Source organism: Cydia splendana, chromosome 12, assembly GCF_910591565.1.
Source record: "Cydia splendana chromosome 12, ilCydSple1.2, whole genome shotgun sequence".
In the NCBI taxonomy this organism is placed as follows: domain Eukaryota; kingdom Metazoa; phylum Arthropoda; class Insecta; order Lepidoptera; family Tortricidae; genus Cydia; species Cydia splendana.
In genome coordinates this window covers 3356223-3374077 of record NC_085971.1, presented here as the reverse complement: position 1 = coordinate 3374077, position 17855 = coordinate 3356223, and the positions used below count along the sequence as shown (strand labels likewise).

The following is a 17855-nucleotide window of genomic DNA, read 5'->3' as shown; positions in this document are numbered from 1 at the left end:
ATTCTGTTAAGTAATTGCACTCGTAATGTACATATGGGAAACTTATTAGAATTAAGCACTTTATACTGTTGTGATTTACAAATATTATCATTAGTCACGTTAATCGTATCGCGTCGGTTGCCGGACTGCGCGGGAGCGGCGGGAACGTATCTATTCTGTATACAGTCGGTCACGCGCAGTGCGTCTTGATTCGGAGCCGTGATTGGCTCATGCAGTGCAGCAGGTAAGTCGTCCAATCCGCGAGTTTCGTTCGGCCGGGCCGACGTTTGAGGTTGGCGCGTTATACTATGCGTAAAGTGCGTGGTGGGAATACTAAGCGACGAGAACACTCAGGGGCGATATCACGGACGTTCAAGGGACGATATCGATATCTTCATATTTGACAGCTGGCAAATGAGGGTCTAGTCGAAAAGAAATAATGTTCGGGATGACAGATGCTACGATTAATCAAATAACTATTTCCATTCATGATTTGAGTTTCGATTAGCGTTTTTTATCAGCGATTGTACCTACCCCGTTCAGACAACTAATATGCCCTACTGTCATGCACAGAGTGAATTAATGTCCCTTCTTTAAAACAATTTAAGTAAATACCGGGAGACACTACTTATTAAATATTCACCGCTTCCGCTAGGTATCGGAACACACGTATGTTTCCTTCATACAACTTACCTACAAAAAAAAATCTTTACTCACATGTGCCATTATACATTAAACACTCTACTTTTTTCTGCACCAATTCGAAGTACATATTCGGTGCACAGTTAACAAAGCTAAATAATAAGACGGTTATTACAATTGGGAGCTGCATTTTTCACCCACTCAGCTCTAAGCTTTAAGTCCATCTGTGGTTTGAACGAGCAGATGAATAATAAGTTGAATGATTGAATGGACTTCCTTCTTTTGTTCACTACCTACGAAGTATGATGTTTGTTTTTGCAATTGGAGAGTTCGGGGAATGAGCATAAGATTCCACGTTTTGACATTGGAAATGTCTCTTCGTTTTGACATTGGAAATGTCTTTTCGTTCGCTCCAGTAGGTATAGGGTCCGATTTCGCGAAAAAGTGCGATCCCCTTATATCTCGGAAAGTTGTGAAGATATGATATTAAAAAATAGGCTCAAAAGACGCATAATCACGAGAGCTGTAAGGTGCAAAAATAATTATTCGAGAAAGTCAAAAACAAAAAAAGTTATGGTCGAAATAGTGAAAATAAAATTCAATTTTTTCCGAATTTTTGATTTTGGTGCTCGATAATTTGGAAACGAAGAATGATATCAAAAATTTGAGAAAAACGGGTCTGGACAATTTAGTCAGCTACAATTTGAGCCTAAAACAAAGACGATCGGGTTAAGGGTTTGCCCTGTAGCCTAACCTTAAAATAGTCAAAAAGTCAGAACGACATTTTTCACATGACATTTATGACTTCATGTTTCGCAGAGTTCGTTATCGGTGTTTTTTGTGAATTATCGATAGGGAGAGGGAGAGCGAGAGGGAGAAATAATTTTAATGTTGCTGGCGGCTGCTAGCAGATAGCTGATGCTGAACCCTGGCAGTACCTAGTGGAGCTCGGGTTTAATACAACATAAGCACACGCTGTTTTGGTCATCGGACTAGTCTCGATGAGCACTTAGGAGAGTAGTACCCAAGATAGAGCTGATGCTGAACCCTGGCTGTACCTAAAGGAACTCAGGTTTGTTGCAACATAGGCCCACGCTGTTTTGGTCATCCGACTTGTCTTGATGAGCACTTAGGAGAGTAGTACCCAAGATAGAGCTGATGCTGAACCCTGGTTGTACCTAGCGGAACTCAGGTTTGGTGCAACATAGGCACGCGCTGTTTTGGACACCCGTCACCACGTCATGATGATCACATGGTAGAGCATTACCCAAGATAGCCGATGCTGAACCCTGGTAGTACCTATTGGAACTCAGGTTTGGTGCAACATAGACAAACGCTGTTATGGTCATCTCTCGTCGCGTCAAACTGCTGTCAAGAAAATTTCATATCTTGCAGCAAATGGGCCGCTGCCGATCAAGACTCGAGTGACGATAACGGCGATGTGGCTACCACTTCTCGAGTTGATTACGGATTTGCCGTGTAATAATTTTCTTGTACTTTGAACATTAATATATCCTGCTTATTAATCGAAAAATGAAATGCGCCACGGCGACAATTATTCAAACTTCGATACGCGTGTGGAAATTTTGCAATTTGTTTGTTCACATGCGTTATGTCCAGGATACTTGTGTTAGTCTAAGAATAAAATAATTATCATTCAACGTTGTAGTTTTATTTTGTAACTTTTTCCTTATCCAGACTTTCTCGTCGCTCAGCGACAATATTTTTTCGAATTCCGTAGATTCATTTCCAATGTGCTCGATAGTCGTGTGAGGCACGAAATCTGTGATTTTTTTATGGTTATTTTTTAAAGTTTAGTAATCAGACATTAGCCCTTGATCGCGTTAGGTAAATGGAGGGACATAGTTGTTGGTCGTCACGATCACGATCCTCAGTCATGAGGGAACGAAGAAGAAGAAGAAGAAGAAGAATCAGACATTACGGCCTGGAACACCTTGGCAATTTTGTTAACTACGCGGATAGTTAACGAAATTTGGAGCGATGAGATTTTGGAGTCACTCCGAAATCGAATGCGGTGTAACAATCGCCCTTATTTCTGCGACTCAAGCATGTAATATGTATTAGAAGTAAACTAAAGCGGCCTAGTTTCCGACTGTTTGCTGGCAGGACGCCAAATCATTATCTTAACTATTTACCAACCTGCCCCACTTATCATGCACCCAGGCCATATTGAATTATTTACGAAAGTTCTGTTTAATTTCAAATTCCTCGGCTATTCCGCGAAATAACTTAGGACTTTTGCCGGAAAACAATGCCTTTGATGTAAAAGTGATTTATGTTTTGGTGTTACTTTATACTTATCTACCTACCTACAAACAAGCAAAAATAAAAACTACACCTTTATAAAACAAAGTCCCCCGCCGCGTCCGTCTGTTTGTTCGCGAATCGCGATAAACTCAAAAACTACTGAACGGATTTTCATGCGGTTTACAGCTATCAATAGAGTGATGCTAGAGAAAGGTTCTTTAGGTGTATAATTTGTTAACCCGTACGAAGCCGGGGCGAGTCGTGCATAATAAAATTAACTTATCGATTTTGGTTCCTATAAAGATTTTCAACCCCCACACAAAGAGTAGACAAGTCTATCTATTTATCTACATACCTACCTACCTAAGTGTGTCTCATAGATCCCAAACGGATGTATCGTTTTGAGTAGGTATACTTCTTTTGTTTATTTTATTTATTTAAGTATTATTCACAACATACATATTTTATTAACGAAAGTCTTGCTTACAAACCCAATTGCCACGTATGTTTCTGAATACAGCCCTTTCTCGATGGGCAGTAAGTGCTACGAATGCTACATCGTAGGCCGTAGTATTGTTTGACTGTTTGTACGCTATGTAGCGAAAACAGTTCGTAGATATGTAGGAATATCATAAATAAATAATACACTAAAAACTAAAAGGGTACGTTTATAAATTAAATGAAACTAATACAATATTCGTTATCAAATTTCTTTTATTTGTTTTTTTTTTTTTTTTTGATATAAAACTATTTTAATAAAAAAATTCTTTTATTAGGTACTTAACAAATTGTATTTATAGCTAGGTACCTACTACCGTACCTCTTGTTTAGGTACATAGTCCGTCGGTAATCTCGCGAATAGATTTACCGCAAACACGAATCCCCGTAAAATGGAATGATACATTAAATATAAAAATAGGGTAGGTACCTTATATGTTTACAATCAAAATTATATACCTACCTATTATATTATTCTGGCTTATACTGTGACTCGAAAACTACAGTATACTGTAATTTTCTAAGAATATTGATAATAAAGTAACTTAACAGGGCGATACTCGACCAATAAAATCTTGAAACGTCACAAATAAGTAGGTACATCATTTCTTGGCATAAGTAGCCAATGTTAGCTATAGGTCCGCCCTAAGAAATGCACCTATCAAAATCAAAATCAAAATCAAAAAGCATTTATTGCAAACATATCCTGTATACAAATATATTACCCAAATACCTATTTACTGTAAAGTCGCAAATTATCTTAAACTAGATTTGTCTTTTTAAATATTTTATAAATTCACTTTTTATTGAGACTCTTTACAAGACAGTCAAATGAAGGGTACACGGTAATAACATGCGTCTCGTCGATTTTTTGAAAAATGAGATTTTAATCTCAAAACGTAGAGCTCTCAATGAACTATACATATTAGTAACAACTTCGGTTACCTCTATAATCATAAAACTCCTTTTTTTCTTACTTTAAAACCACCTAAGGTGCAGGGGGGGCAATTTAAACTGCGGGGTAATTTAAACTAATCGAAATATCTCCTATGTTTTACATTATTATGTACATCGTTCCTTTCAAACAGCAATAAGTCAAAACGTTGTGAGAGTGACTATTATAGACATATTCTTTTCGTGTACCCTTCAAATGTTCTAAAAAAGCATTGGATCATTAGCCAATATTAATCGTTTCATCGCTGTCGGTGCCCTGAGGCAAGTGCAGCCGACGCCGGGACTTGCGCCGGCGCAGACCCGGATCTGGGCACTCTTCTTCCTTCACGCAGTTCATTTGCTCCTCGTCCAGAAGAAGATCAGCGTTGCAGTCGCAGCGCGACCAGCCGCATGTGAACCCTGGGATATAGAATTGAATTACATTTTACTCGTATTCAGCTAGTCAGACCGAGATAAGTCTGCAACGATTCTGATACCACACGCAGTGCAAGTGTCATTTATACGTCATAATTTCATAGAAGTTGGCCATATTGCACTGCGTGGGCTATCAACATCGCTGCAGACTTTTTTTGGTCTAACTTTTCTTATTTTAAATAGGTATGTATGTTACAAAAGTAGTCCATTCACCGAAGCTAGTAATACCTAAAGGTTAAATTTTAATTGGCTATAGATACTTTAAGGACATATAATTATAGGATCTCCAACTCATGAAGTTTAAAATTCACAATGTTGCCTACATGTTGCCTATTGGCATCCTAGGCGTCAAAACGGTCGTTCATCTTATTCATCAAAATAGTTTTGTCCTTCAGTCGTAGTCGGGGCAAAAAAAGAAACGATGCTGTATGGCTTGTGTAATAACTAGAAACAGTAGAAACATTAACCCTTTATAGGGCAAAGGTTCAAAAATACCACAAGACCTCATAAAATCAACTTTTTGGATGAGGCTTTGTGACTAGTCGTATGCCTATTGCCTAGTATTGGCCTCATTTTTCATTACAAAACACATAAATTAGTAGGAAATACCTTGCAATACTAATGTCCCTTGCAGTCACATATTTCGTTCATGATTCCAGTGAATATTCTAACAATTGAAACTTGAGGCACGTGATTCCATGTTTCATTATTTATCAGATGCGTTTTTGTTTAATTAATCCTTATTTTAACTTAGAAATAAACAAAATAAGCCTTCAGAAAACAACCAACAACAAATAGTATAGACGTTGACAGTAAAGCTGACATTGACAGCTCGACGTTTCGTTACGCTGATGCCCTAGTACAATTTCGAAACATAACATTGAAATTCGTAAGACAAAAATAAATATTATAATAATTAATCCTCTAGATTCCAGATGTCTTAAATAATATATTTGATACTAATACACATAAAATACTTCAATACCGGGACGTTTTTCAGTAATAAACTTAAAATATCTCAAAGTAAAATAATGCTTACAAATTTGTACGTGATGAGTTTTCGAACGTTCCCTTTTATCATAATTTAGTCTACTCCAGCTGACTACTCGACTATTGCCTATGAATGTGTGCGTAGATGTCGTTAAAAATAGCTCCGTCTTTCTCTAAACTGCGTGAGTAAAAAGGACATGATTTATACTCTGAAGTAAGCAATAGTGAACGTTAATATTTAGGACATATGGTTTAGTAAACAACTTGGAACTTATGATCTTTCTTCTTGAATCAAACCTTGTTACACGCCACGAGGTTAATGACATCTTCCTCAGTTCTGGTATCCTGGTACTTTTGGAATAATGTTTATCTCAATATGTCGCCATTATGTCGCTATTATGTCGCCAATATGTCGCTATTATGTCGCTAATATGTCGCCGTTATGTCGCCATTCAGTCGCCGCTCAGTCGCCATTCAGTCGCCACTCAGTCGCCATTCAGTCGCCACTCAGTCGCCACTCAGTCGCCATTCAGTCGCCATTCAGTCGCCATTCAGTCGCCACTCAGTCGCCACTCAGTCGCCACTCAGTCGCCATTCAGTCGCCACTCAGTCGCCATTCAGTCGCCATTCAGTCGCCATTCAGTCGCCACTCAGTCGCCATTCAGTCGCCATTCAGTCGCCATTCAGTCGCCATTCAGTCGCCACTCAGTCGCCATTCAGTCGCCACTCAGTCGCCACTCAGTCGCCATTCAGTCGCCACTCAGTCGCCATTCAGTCGCCATTCAGTCGCCACTCAGTCGCCATTCAGTCGCCGCTCAGTCGCCATTCAGTCGCCACTCAGTCGCCACTCAGTCGCCAGTATGTTTGTTTTGATTCAGTCGCCACTCAGTCGCCATTCAGTCGCCGCTCAGTCGCCATTCAGTCGCCACTCAGTCGCCACTCAGTCGCCAGTATGTTTGTTTTGATTCAGTCGCCGTTATGTCGCCATTCAGTCGCCACTCAGTCGCCATTCAGTCGCCACTCAGTCGCCACTCAGTCGCCATTCAGTCGCCACTCAGTCGCCATTCAGTCGCCATTCAGTCGCCATTCAGTCGCCACTCAGTCGCCATTCAGTCGCCACTCAGTCGCCATTCAGTCGCCGCTCAGTCGCCATTCAGTCGCCACTCAGTCGCCAGTATGTTTGTTTTGATTCAGTCGCCGTTATGTCGCCATTCAGTCGCCACTCAGTCGCCACTTAGTCGCCACTCAGTCGCCATTCAGTCGCCATTCAGTCGCCATTCAGTCGCCATTCAGTCGCCATTCAGTCGCCACTCAGTCGCCGCTCAGTCGCCACTCAGTCGCCATTCAGTCGCCACTCAGTCGCCATTCAGTCGCCGCTCAGTCGCCACTCAGTCGCCATTCAGTCGCCGCTCAGTCGCCACTCAGTCGCCGCTCAGTCGCCATTCAGTCGCCATTCAGTCGCCACTCAGTCGCCGCTCAGTCGCCGCTCAGTCGCCGTTATGTCGCCATTCAGTCGCCATAGTAAAAGGTATAAAAGGCCGGTGCGGAGCGTTGGGGATTCATTCATTCTTCGACCGGACTAGCAGTGACTCTGGTTTTCGGGTGTAATTTAGTACTGGTAAGTGAAGTATCTCCGCTAATTTTTCTATGTGTTTGTTTTTACTTGGAATTATCCTGGTAAATTTAAACTTAGAATTTGTGTCTGTACTTGGTTTTACGGGGATTTTGATCGTCGTAACGCTAAGTTTAGGCTGTCATGGAGATTCTTTACTGCCATGTGTGGATTTTTAGTTATTGTGAAGTTTTCTCTACGCTGTGTGTTCTAAGTGCCGTCATGTTGTGCAGGGACGATGTCGATGCATGACCGGGGCTTGGAATTGTGTCTGTGTTTGGTTTTATGGGAAGAAATTCTCATAACGTTAAATATAGATGACAGTGTTTGGGGAAATTTTGCCTTTCTGTAGTTTCTGTTGAGTTAGTTTAATTTTGTGATAAATTAGTTATTTTAGTGTTTTCTATGGGGTATTTTTGCTATTTTAAAAGCCAGATCATTGTTTGGACTGACAGTTTGTCCTGCTAAGCATCCACTCCGCCTAACGGTGCCAAAGGATTGGATGGTTAGGAGTCTATTGCTCCAAGTTTGAGAGGACTTGGCGTCTCTTTTATATCAACATAAGAGACGAATTATCTCACTAGTCTCAAGGCCCAGCTGTTTAGATGGATGTGGGGACGTCACGTGCGCGTCATCCGGAGTAATCTGGGCCCACTGAAGTCGACAGTAATTGAGACTAGGTCTCCTATTAAATTTATTTATATATTTCGGTGCTCCGGTTCATGCTAGTGCTGGTTGCGGGGACAGACTTCTGTCGTGACTGATATTACACTTAGTCTTTGTTGTGGCAGAGTTTCCCTCGTGATTAGTGCGTGTGTGTGCTAGGGTACTGATCCACTTATATACACGGAATAGGGCGACTTATTCTTATCCACCATGCCCGCGGGCGATAAGGAGGGAGTCAAATACACTGGCCTGTAGGTTGCCTTATCGGTTTCGCCTGCCGAACTTTACAGCTTCTCGTAGGGACCACACTTGCGTATATTACAAAGCATTAGGTCGATGGTAAGAACGAACTATGCTTTGAATGTACTAGATTAGGGACAATGGGTAGAGTTAGGGTAGAATCACACACTTGTTTGATGTCTATTAACGTTCTTTTTTAGTTAGGGTCTATAAATTTGAAATGGTTGATAAAAATTTATCTTTAAGGGTTTTAAAATATGGTTTCTTAATCCTAAAATATGTGTGTTTAAAAGGTAAAGAGTTTAACTGCCTAAATCTTTTTAATTTCTCATTTATATGGGGAAAGAATTAGTGCTTCTATAAAATTTTATTTCTACTTTTCATTTCTGGTTGTCTGGTGTAGGAACGAGGTACTGAGTAATAAAATCAGGTATTTACAACATAAACTCTTAATTATCAATCTGGATTTAGGAACGCAGACTATTCTGGGATTGAAGAACGGTTTGTTTTAGGGAACCTTTGTCAGGCAAAAGCAGTACAAAGGATTTATTGAGTGAATACTCAATTTCGACCTCTACTAAACATAATAGTTAACAAATAAACTCGGTGCTTCGTTTATACATCTAGAGAACTAGGAATTCTGTCTAGATTATCAGCTTTGGGGAATGGGACTATGGGATTAGCATCCCTAGCTTTTGAATATAAAAAAGATAAGTAATTATGATGATTGATGGATACTTTGACACTTCTTTTCATCATCATCTAGGTGCGTTTAGGTTACGAAGTGTTGGTCATAGCCCGTCTGGCTAAACTGGTAGGGTAGGTGTTCCGATTAATACTTGCAAATCGGACTAAGAGCTTCCAGACCTGCATCGGGCGTACGGAGCAGCACGTGTGATTAAATCACACATCGTTTAGAAGATGATAGTTAATTATAATTAACCTTGAAATGCTAGGGTGTAAAAGAGCTTATCTCAGGAGTGCTGCTTCTATGTTATCCCGGAAGCTTAATAGGTGTGGCAGGATTTTACCAACAACATTTTTATATATTTTATATCATCATATATGCTGCAATACTTAAATACATTATAGTAAATTTTACACCATCATTTACGTTGCACTAATAAATTCTGAATAATTTTGTATTTCTCCGAATAATTTTCTTTAAATTATTTCTTACTTCCATAAATAATTATTTTATTACCATAAATATCTGTTCTCAAAATCTAGGTAATAATAAATAGTCAGTCCAAAATTTAGCTGATACTCATTAAAGAATTTGAGGTTGTCGCGGTTCATTTCAAGGGGTCCTAACCACTAGCTAGACGATCACATGGCCATATTTTAGGGATAAATAAAAGGGGGTGTTTATATTATGGGTAAGTTAAGTAAGTAGAAAAGGGGGGAGCTACAGCTTGAATTGAAGGTTTTATTAAGTCTTGCACGTTAAAGGGTTAAAAAACAAAGTGTCAGTTTAAATTTCCGACTTTTTCGGAAAATGAAATAATGGTTGTTAGGTACCTATTGGATAGATAGATCTGGAAGTGCAAGTGCGCTGAGACATTGTATCTTGATCGCAGCGCGTGTGGTACGGGTGCATGTTGCGTGGACAGTGGGGTACACCTGCAATTTAAATTATCATTAACATTCTTCTTCCTTGCGTTATCCCGGCATTTTGCCACGGCTCATGGGAGCCTGGGGTCCGCTTGACAACTAATCCCAAGAATTGGCATAGGTACTAGTTTTTACGAAGGCGACTGCCTCTGACCTTCCAACCCAGAGGGTAAACTAGGCCTTATTGGGATTAATCCGGTTTCCTCACGATGTTTTCCTTCACCGAAAAGCAACTTGTAAATATCAAATGCAGCAAATGACATTTCGTACATAAGTTCCGAAAAAATCATTGGTACGAGCCGGGGTTTGAACCCGCGACCTGTAAATTGCAAGTCGCACGCTCTTACCGCTAGGCCACCAGCACCGCTTTAAATATCATTAACATTCATTCTACCTTTGATTCTACTTATTAACCAACTTTAAGGATGACTCACGCTAGACTCACTCACTCATTTTTTATGACGGCTGATCGGCGATTACGTGGTGCTCTCCATAGAAGACGAATATACACACAATAGAGGAGAAGGTGTAAATCTTATAAAGCGAAAAGAAATACATACCAGACCTAATGGTATTGGAATTAACGAAGAACTGTTGGTCTAGCATGAATTGCGTTCTTGCGCCGATGTATGGAGTCGCGCACGAGAACGCAACTCATGCTCTAGACTCTCTATAGTACCTACTCTAGACTCTAGCTAGAGTCTAGCAGGTCTGTACTGTAGGTAGGTATATGGAGAAATGACGAGAGGATAATTAATATTAGGTACCTATCTACATACCTTTACTGTTCCTAAGTGACCAAATATTTACTTAAATTTGACTATTAGAAAAATTAAACAAATTGTATTGCAGATTTTATTTATGTTTGACATTGTAATATGCAAGAAATAAAAGGCTTTTTTTTTATCTACATCGACTGTAAGCAGCTCGTAAGCAGAGAATATTTTATTACAATAAAGATTGTTTTGACTGACGTGAGTGTTTACGTAGGTACCTATGTAAACTTCGAGCTTCGTTCGAGATGAAGAAGACAAGTAGGAATTTACCTTCGAGAATACAATTAAGGATGTCTCACGCTACGATTCGGGCCCGGGCCGGGGCGTCCGACACTTCAGTTTTCTATAGAAAGGGTCACGTGATCACCGTCACCTCTCATAGTAAGTGTCAGGCGACCCGGCCCGGGCCCAGACCGTTCTATGTATGTACTAATAATGAATTAATGCCCCAATTTAATAATCACCAGGCAGGAAGTTCGTTCACCAGACTTAGTTCCATACATGGTGGGTCATTAATTATATTAAATAGTCAGTTAAAATTTAAGGAACGTAAGGACATTGTATCCATGTCTGTTGAACGGACTATAGAACTAAGTGCAGTAGAATTAGAGCAATTTATTGTTGTCTGTGTGTATAGGCCGCCATTAAGTAATTTTGAATTATTTGAAAACATAATGGAATCTGCCCTACTTAAAATATCATCTTCTAGTAAGAAATTGCTTATATGCGGCGACTTTAATGTAAATATTATGGAAAATTCAACAATGTCTTGTAGATTATTGAATCTTTTTAAATCTTGTAATCTCAACCACATGTTTATGGAGCCCACTAGAGTGACTGCTACTAGTGCAACCTGTATAGATAATATTTTCACAGATATTTTTCCTATTGCTAAAAAAGTTATCAGCAATTTAGAATCAGACCACTTAGGTCAATTAATGGTATTTGAGGCATTAAGGAAAAATACCATGAGAAAACAAATAACTTTTGTACCAGTAACCTCGGACCGCGTGGAAAGAATGAAGCTAAGTTTAGTTCAGGCGCTACCCTTTTTGTCTTCCGATATGAGTCCTAATAGTATGTATAATTCATTCTTTCACACTTTTATGGATCATTATAATGCGATATTCACCTCAAAATCGGTCGTAGTTAGTGGTGCATCAGTTTTTAGTGAGTGGGCTACTGCGGACTTACATCAAAGAAGACGTGAACTGTATGCCTTATATGAGGAACGGCGGTTTAATCAGAGTGATGAATTTAAAGAACATGTGAAGGAGTATTCGAAGAAGTTTAAAGTAGATTGTCATATAGCTAAGCGAAATTATCTAAGTCAGAAAATAAAAAGTAGTTCCGACATTGTTAAAGCAACCTGGAAAGTTATAAATGTGGAGACTGGTCGCTCGAAACATACAATTAAAGAACTTAAACTAAACATTGATAACAAAATTATAGATTCCAATTTAGAAGTAGCTACAGAATTTGAAAAATTTTTCACCGAGGTACCAGTATCCACAACTAAGGATTTAAATTCATCACCCTCATCTGCTGTTACATTATTAAAACATAACGCTCCAGAGTGTTGTGGAGACCTTCATTTTGAACATGTTTGTACCTCAGATGTAATAAAGGCGTTTAAATCAATTAATGTCAAAAAAACTAATGACCTCTGGGGAGTCTCTGTCCATGCTGTCAAATCCTTAGTAGAAATTGTAGCGCCTGACTTGGTAGTTATATTTAACAACAGTGTTGATTGCGGCGAGTTTCCTGATCTAATGAAACATAGTAAAGTAATTCCTTTATTTAAATCTGGTAGCAGCTCTGACCCCACTAACTTTAGACCGATATCTGTGCTACCAACATTTAGCAAGATTTTTGAAAAATTAGTTCTTTCTCAATTAGTACGACATTTTAACGTTAATAATTTGATGCATAATAAGCAGTTTGGTTTTACACGGGGTCGCTCAACAACCGATGCTGGTGTTGAGCTAATTAAGCATATTTTCGATGCCTGGGAGGAGTCACGAGATGCTTTAGGTGTCTTCTGTGATTTATCTAAGGCCTTCGACTGTGTTTGTCATGAAACATTAATCAGGAAACTTCATTATTACGGAGTTAGAGGATCGGCACTGAATTTACTTAAGTCCTACTTAAATGGTAGAATACAAAGGGTCGATGTGAATGGACAGCGATCACCTGGGTCATTGGTCTCTATGGGTGTTCCACAGGGGTCAATATTGGGGCCTTTCCTGTTCCTTATCTACATAAATGACTTGCCATTCCTTATTAAGACCCACCATGATATAGTATTGTTTGCAGACGACACCTCACTTATTTTCAAAGTCAAACGACAGCAACAAGCTTACAATGATGTAAACAATGCTATTTCAAAAGTAGTAAATTGGTTCAATGTTAATAATTTACTGTTAAATGAGAAAAAGACTAAATGTATTAAGTTTGTCACTAGTAGTAACGTAAGGCATGTGCAAACAAGTGTCATTGTGAAGGATGAGGAATTGGAATTAGTTGATAGTACAGTTTTTCTTGGTATAACTTTAGATTCTAAACTCCAGTGGGGTCCCCATATTGCTACTCTTTCGAATAGACTGAGCTCTGCAGCTTTTGCAGTGAGCAAAATCCGTCAGTTAACTGATGTGAAAACAGCTCGATTAGTATATTTTAGTTACTTCCATAGCATTATGGCATATGGTATTTTACTGTGGGGCGGTGCTTCAGAGATAAATACCATTTTTGTTCTGCAGAAGAGGGCTATTCGAGCAATATACAAAATGAACCATAGAGACTCACTTAGAGATAAATTTAAGGAAATTGACATAATGACATTGCACTGTCAATACATTTATGAGAATATTCTGTACGTACATAAAAATATTGTAAACTTTAGGAAAAATTGTGAAATTCATAATATTAATACTAGAAATAAACATAAGCTCGCAGTGCCCTTCACTCGGCTCCATAAAATTAAAAAATCATTCATGGGTAATTGTGTAAGATTTTATAATAAACTTCCAAACCATATTACTGAATTATCTATTAATAAATTTAAGAATTATGTAAAGCGTAAACTTATTTCTAAAGCTTATTATACCACACAAGACTACATGAATGATATTACAACGTGGGATTAATTGTTATTCGAAATGATTATTTATTTATTAGGTATATTTGATTATTGATGAGGAAATGGATATTCCGATGTAATACTATCTACTTCTTTTGTCACTTATGCTTTTTTTTTGACATTTAGATTTTATTCTAGAAATTCTAGACTAGTATTTTTTTATACAATCTTTTTAATGTTTGACGATCCTTTTGTGAAATTTTTAGTGTTAAATTTGATATGTATAATAATCCAATTTTATTATGGAATAATATTAACATCAATAAATTGCTCTGATAATTAGATTAAGATTAATTACGATTCATAAGAGCTTGTTGCTAGGCCTACATGAATAAAGTAAATTTTGTTTGTTTTGTTTGTTTGTTACTTACTTAGATGTAGATTTATATTATCGGTATTATATACATTGTGTGTACCGAATTATGTAACCGTGTAACCACTTACTTGTACGGTAACATAATCTAACCGCATTTGATCAAGATCAACGATCAATCGCGTCTTACAACATTACATTATTAATTACCCGATATTATAACAAAATAACAAATCAACTCACATTCGCCTTTGTAAAAAAGACATCGGAAATTCTGTCGCGGATGAGCGGCGCACAATAGAAGCAAAGAAAGTAACGCAAGAACCGACATTGTCTCGAAACTCTGCTAAACTGAGTACGAGAGTGTTCCCACGATTACTTGCCTACTGTTTGTGTTTTCGCACGCTCGGCTCCATTGCGTGAAATGGTTTGTTTATGACTTTTATGAGGATTGCTTCCATTTAGAACTGGGCCTCTCGTAACTTTATTGCGGGCAATGACAGTAACCTTTAACAAAAAAAACCGTACGAATGTGATTGAGATCCGAGTCGGTTCGTCCACCTAATAGGGTTCCGTACAAATTTAACTATTTTTTTGTACAAATTAAGACAGACATACGGACGGACAACAAATTGTTTCTAGGGTTCCGTTTTTTCCTTTTGAGGTACGGAAGCCTAAAAAGAACAATTAGCAAAACAGTAGGTATGTCATCGTTTTATGGTTTTCATTTGTAGTCCTACAACCTTCAACCACTTCAACAAATGTCTCTTCTTATTCTAGCTCTCACCTTAGTGTTCATAATTTGCAACACTTCGCCTGTGAGCTGTGACTTACAGACCTTACAGTTCTCTGCTCTTACACAAACCATTGCTAGAAGTTGCGCTAAAGAAGATAAACTCGACAACATATCATATTATATTAAAATATCGCTTTGCTCGGAAAACATATAAAAACTCATAAATGCGCGTTTTCCCAGAGATATATAAGACCTAGCTAGATCGATCTTTCGGCCCCGAAAACCCCCATGGCCCATACCTATACCAAATTTCATCGAAATCGTTAGAGCCGTTTCCGAGATCCCCAATATAGGTACTTACTTATCTATATAAATAAATATACATGAATTGCTCGTTTAAAGGTATTAGATATTTTATTAGGTTGTACTTTATTTTCTGTAATGGACTATAGATAGATTAGGTACCTGGTTGACGAAGCCCATCATACAACTCCCACAACTAAACAAATACCTACCTAACAATAATTTCTCCATAAACGCTGGCTCGCTATTGTTTCGATTTACAATAATCAATATTGTGAAACTTTGCCCTTTCATAACATAAACAATAATTAAACCAAACAACAAACTCTAGCAGTCTTCGCTATACCCTTGTACCAAGTTTCAAACTTCGTTCGTGCGAATTGAAGGAGCTATTATCAAGAATATCAAGTAAAGTACCGAGAAACGATGCCTTACCACGAATCTTGTTAGTCGATAGAATATAGGTGAAGGAGTAAGCTTCAGTAATTAGGTACTTATTACCTACCTATATGCTTCAAGAGACCGGTAAATAATGGAGACTAACCTAACCTACTACGTTACATTATTATTGTACATGGCGTCACATTAGCAAGGTTTCAAGCTCATTTATTTTGAATAGCGTTTGGCGCTTAGACCTCTTTTCGCATTCTTTTCGGTACGGGTAATCAGTCACGTTACCCAGTTGCCTACATGTAAGTAGCGACGAAATAAATTTTTCTTGTGTGTTTTGTCTTAGGATATTATTCTAAGGCAGTAAATAACAATTGAACAGGCAGACCGTTGATTTATTACTTATTCAGAATACTTACTACTACTTACCTACTAGTTTGGCGCGATGACCCAAAATGACTCTTGGCCTCTAACACAAGAGCACGCCGTTTTACTCGGTCCTGCGCTCCTGCGCGTATTCATATTCACATTATTCACGCCAGTTTTCACTGACGCCCAGCTCCCGGAGATATGCCTCCACTCCATCCGCCCACCGATACTTAGGACGACCTAGTATTACAGGACATCAGTCGGTCGACCCAAGTATGCTCTCTTTACTTACAGCACGATCTTCACCCATTCTTTCGAGGTGGCCCAGCCTACAGAGACTAACACGGACTTTTCAGAATACCTCTACGTATTTACGGTCTTTGCTTGAGAGCGAGTTGAGATCATCGTGAGTGGAGGTCTTTACAATTTACACGTCGCTGGTGTTTACTAAGTAGGTACACTAGCATGCGTCAGTTGTCAGGTTAGATAGAGAAATGTGCCTGGCACGAGTTTCGCGGCAGCCCCGATTACAGCTAGGTGCAGTGATAAGAATTCTATACGCGATTACGTAAACCGTAGCGTCTGTTGCGTTTTCAAACCTCGACGGTGGTAACCAACATAGCATTACCTACAGTAGCTTGGTAAGCTATCACCGTAGCCTATGTACGGTCAGCTGCGGAGATAGTTGACACCCCCCCCCCCCCCATCTGCAGCTGACTGTAACTATGTAAGCTTTCAAGTTTTCACGTTAAGGTTTTATGTGCCTACCTACTGAGTATTTTAAATACCTTCCCTTCAGCCCCCGATCGCGGTCGGACCGGACATCAAAATAAAACTAAGTATATAGGTACAGGTACTTACTTTTATTTATGCCCATCTGCATCTGTCTCAGCCTCGAAGGCAGAGACACACACCAATAAGGGCGGATGTAGGTTAGTTAGATGTACTTGAATATAAAGATAATATTACCCCTGCTTGTAGCTTGCGTACAGTGATACCAGTTTCCTTATAGTTGACCGTTCCAACCTGTTCCAACTAATCACCCCCCAGACCCCCTAAATTTGCAAAAATCGCGTTTTATGCGTTGCGTGCTTCAAACCATCGCTATCCCTTTTATTGACGAGGTTACCTACCCTTTGATTTGATAACGTTTAACTTTCTTCCCTTCAAGGTTATCTGCCAACAGTTTAACCTTTCATGTCTGACATGTGTTTTTTTCGTGACTGTTTTGTACAAATCTGGCCATCATTAGATCAAAGTTAGCTTTTAGACTTACATTGCCAGCTCCTAGCTAAAGCACGCTATCGGCTCGATTCGGGAAATGAATTAGATACTCACTAGATACCTATGACAAAAGATATGTGACGTTCCACTGAAAAAAGGTACCTTATGGCAGCTGGCGCCGCGATTCGGGAAATGAATTAGAGATTCACTAGATATGAAATAGTGAAGATATGTGACGTTCCTCGGAAAAAGGTACCTTATGGCGGCTGGCGCTTACGTCACATAGCGCCGTAAGGTATCTTTACCCGTGGGATGTCACATATCTTTACTATATCGTATCTAGTTAATCTCTTATTCATTTCCCGAATCTCGCCGTAAATATCTTCATTTACGAGACGGTAAAAAAAAACATTAGAACCTATTAGATCAATAAATTGGATTAGTTTCCTATCGCTTCCTCGTAGGGGGCTGTCCATAAATTACGTCATCGATTTTTGACGATTTTGGACCCCCCCCCCTATAATCATCCAAAAATCATGCTTCAAATGACCCCATTTCCTCCTACTTCATGCTACCGTCATCCGATGTCCAAACCCCCCCCCCCCCCTAATTTGAAATGACGTAATTTATGAATAGCCCCTAGCTCTAATACCAACGATTTGATTCACTTCATTCACTTGTCTGAAGATTAATATCATCATAATAATAGTTAATCTCCATTGTTGCAG

At 39.0% G+C, this 17855-nt stretch overlaps 2 protein-coding genes across 2 annotated transcripts in view; one reads left to right on the top strand and one right to left on the bottom strand.

Annotated features, from left to right (window-relative positions):
• LOC134795322 (ciliary microtubule inner protein 2B-like) overlaps positions 1-17855 on the top strand; it is a 34341-nt gene that overhangs the window by 8709 nt on the left and 7777 nt on the right. The gene's annotated exons all lie outside the window — the stretch shown is intronic.
• Positions 3656-14619, bottom strand: LOC134795765 (uncharacterized). Its single transcript, XM_063767701.1, has 4 exons — positions 14349-14619; positions 9785-9886; positions 4089-4740; positions 3656-4045 (listed from the first exon to the last, which is right to left on the bottom strand). Exons 1-3 carry the CDS (start codon positions 14434-14436, stop codon positions 4562-4564), a joined length of 369 nt encoding a protein of 122 aa, XP_063623771.1. The 5' UTR covers positions 14437-14619; the 3' UTR covers positions 3656-4045; positions 4089-4561.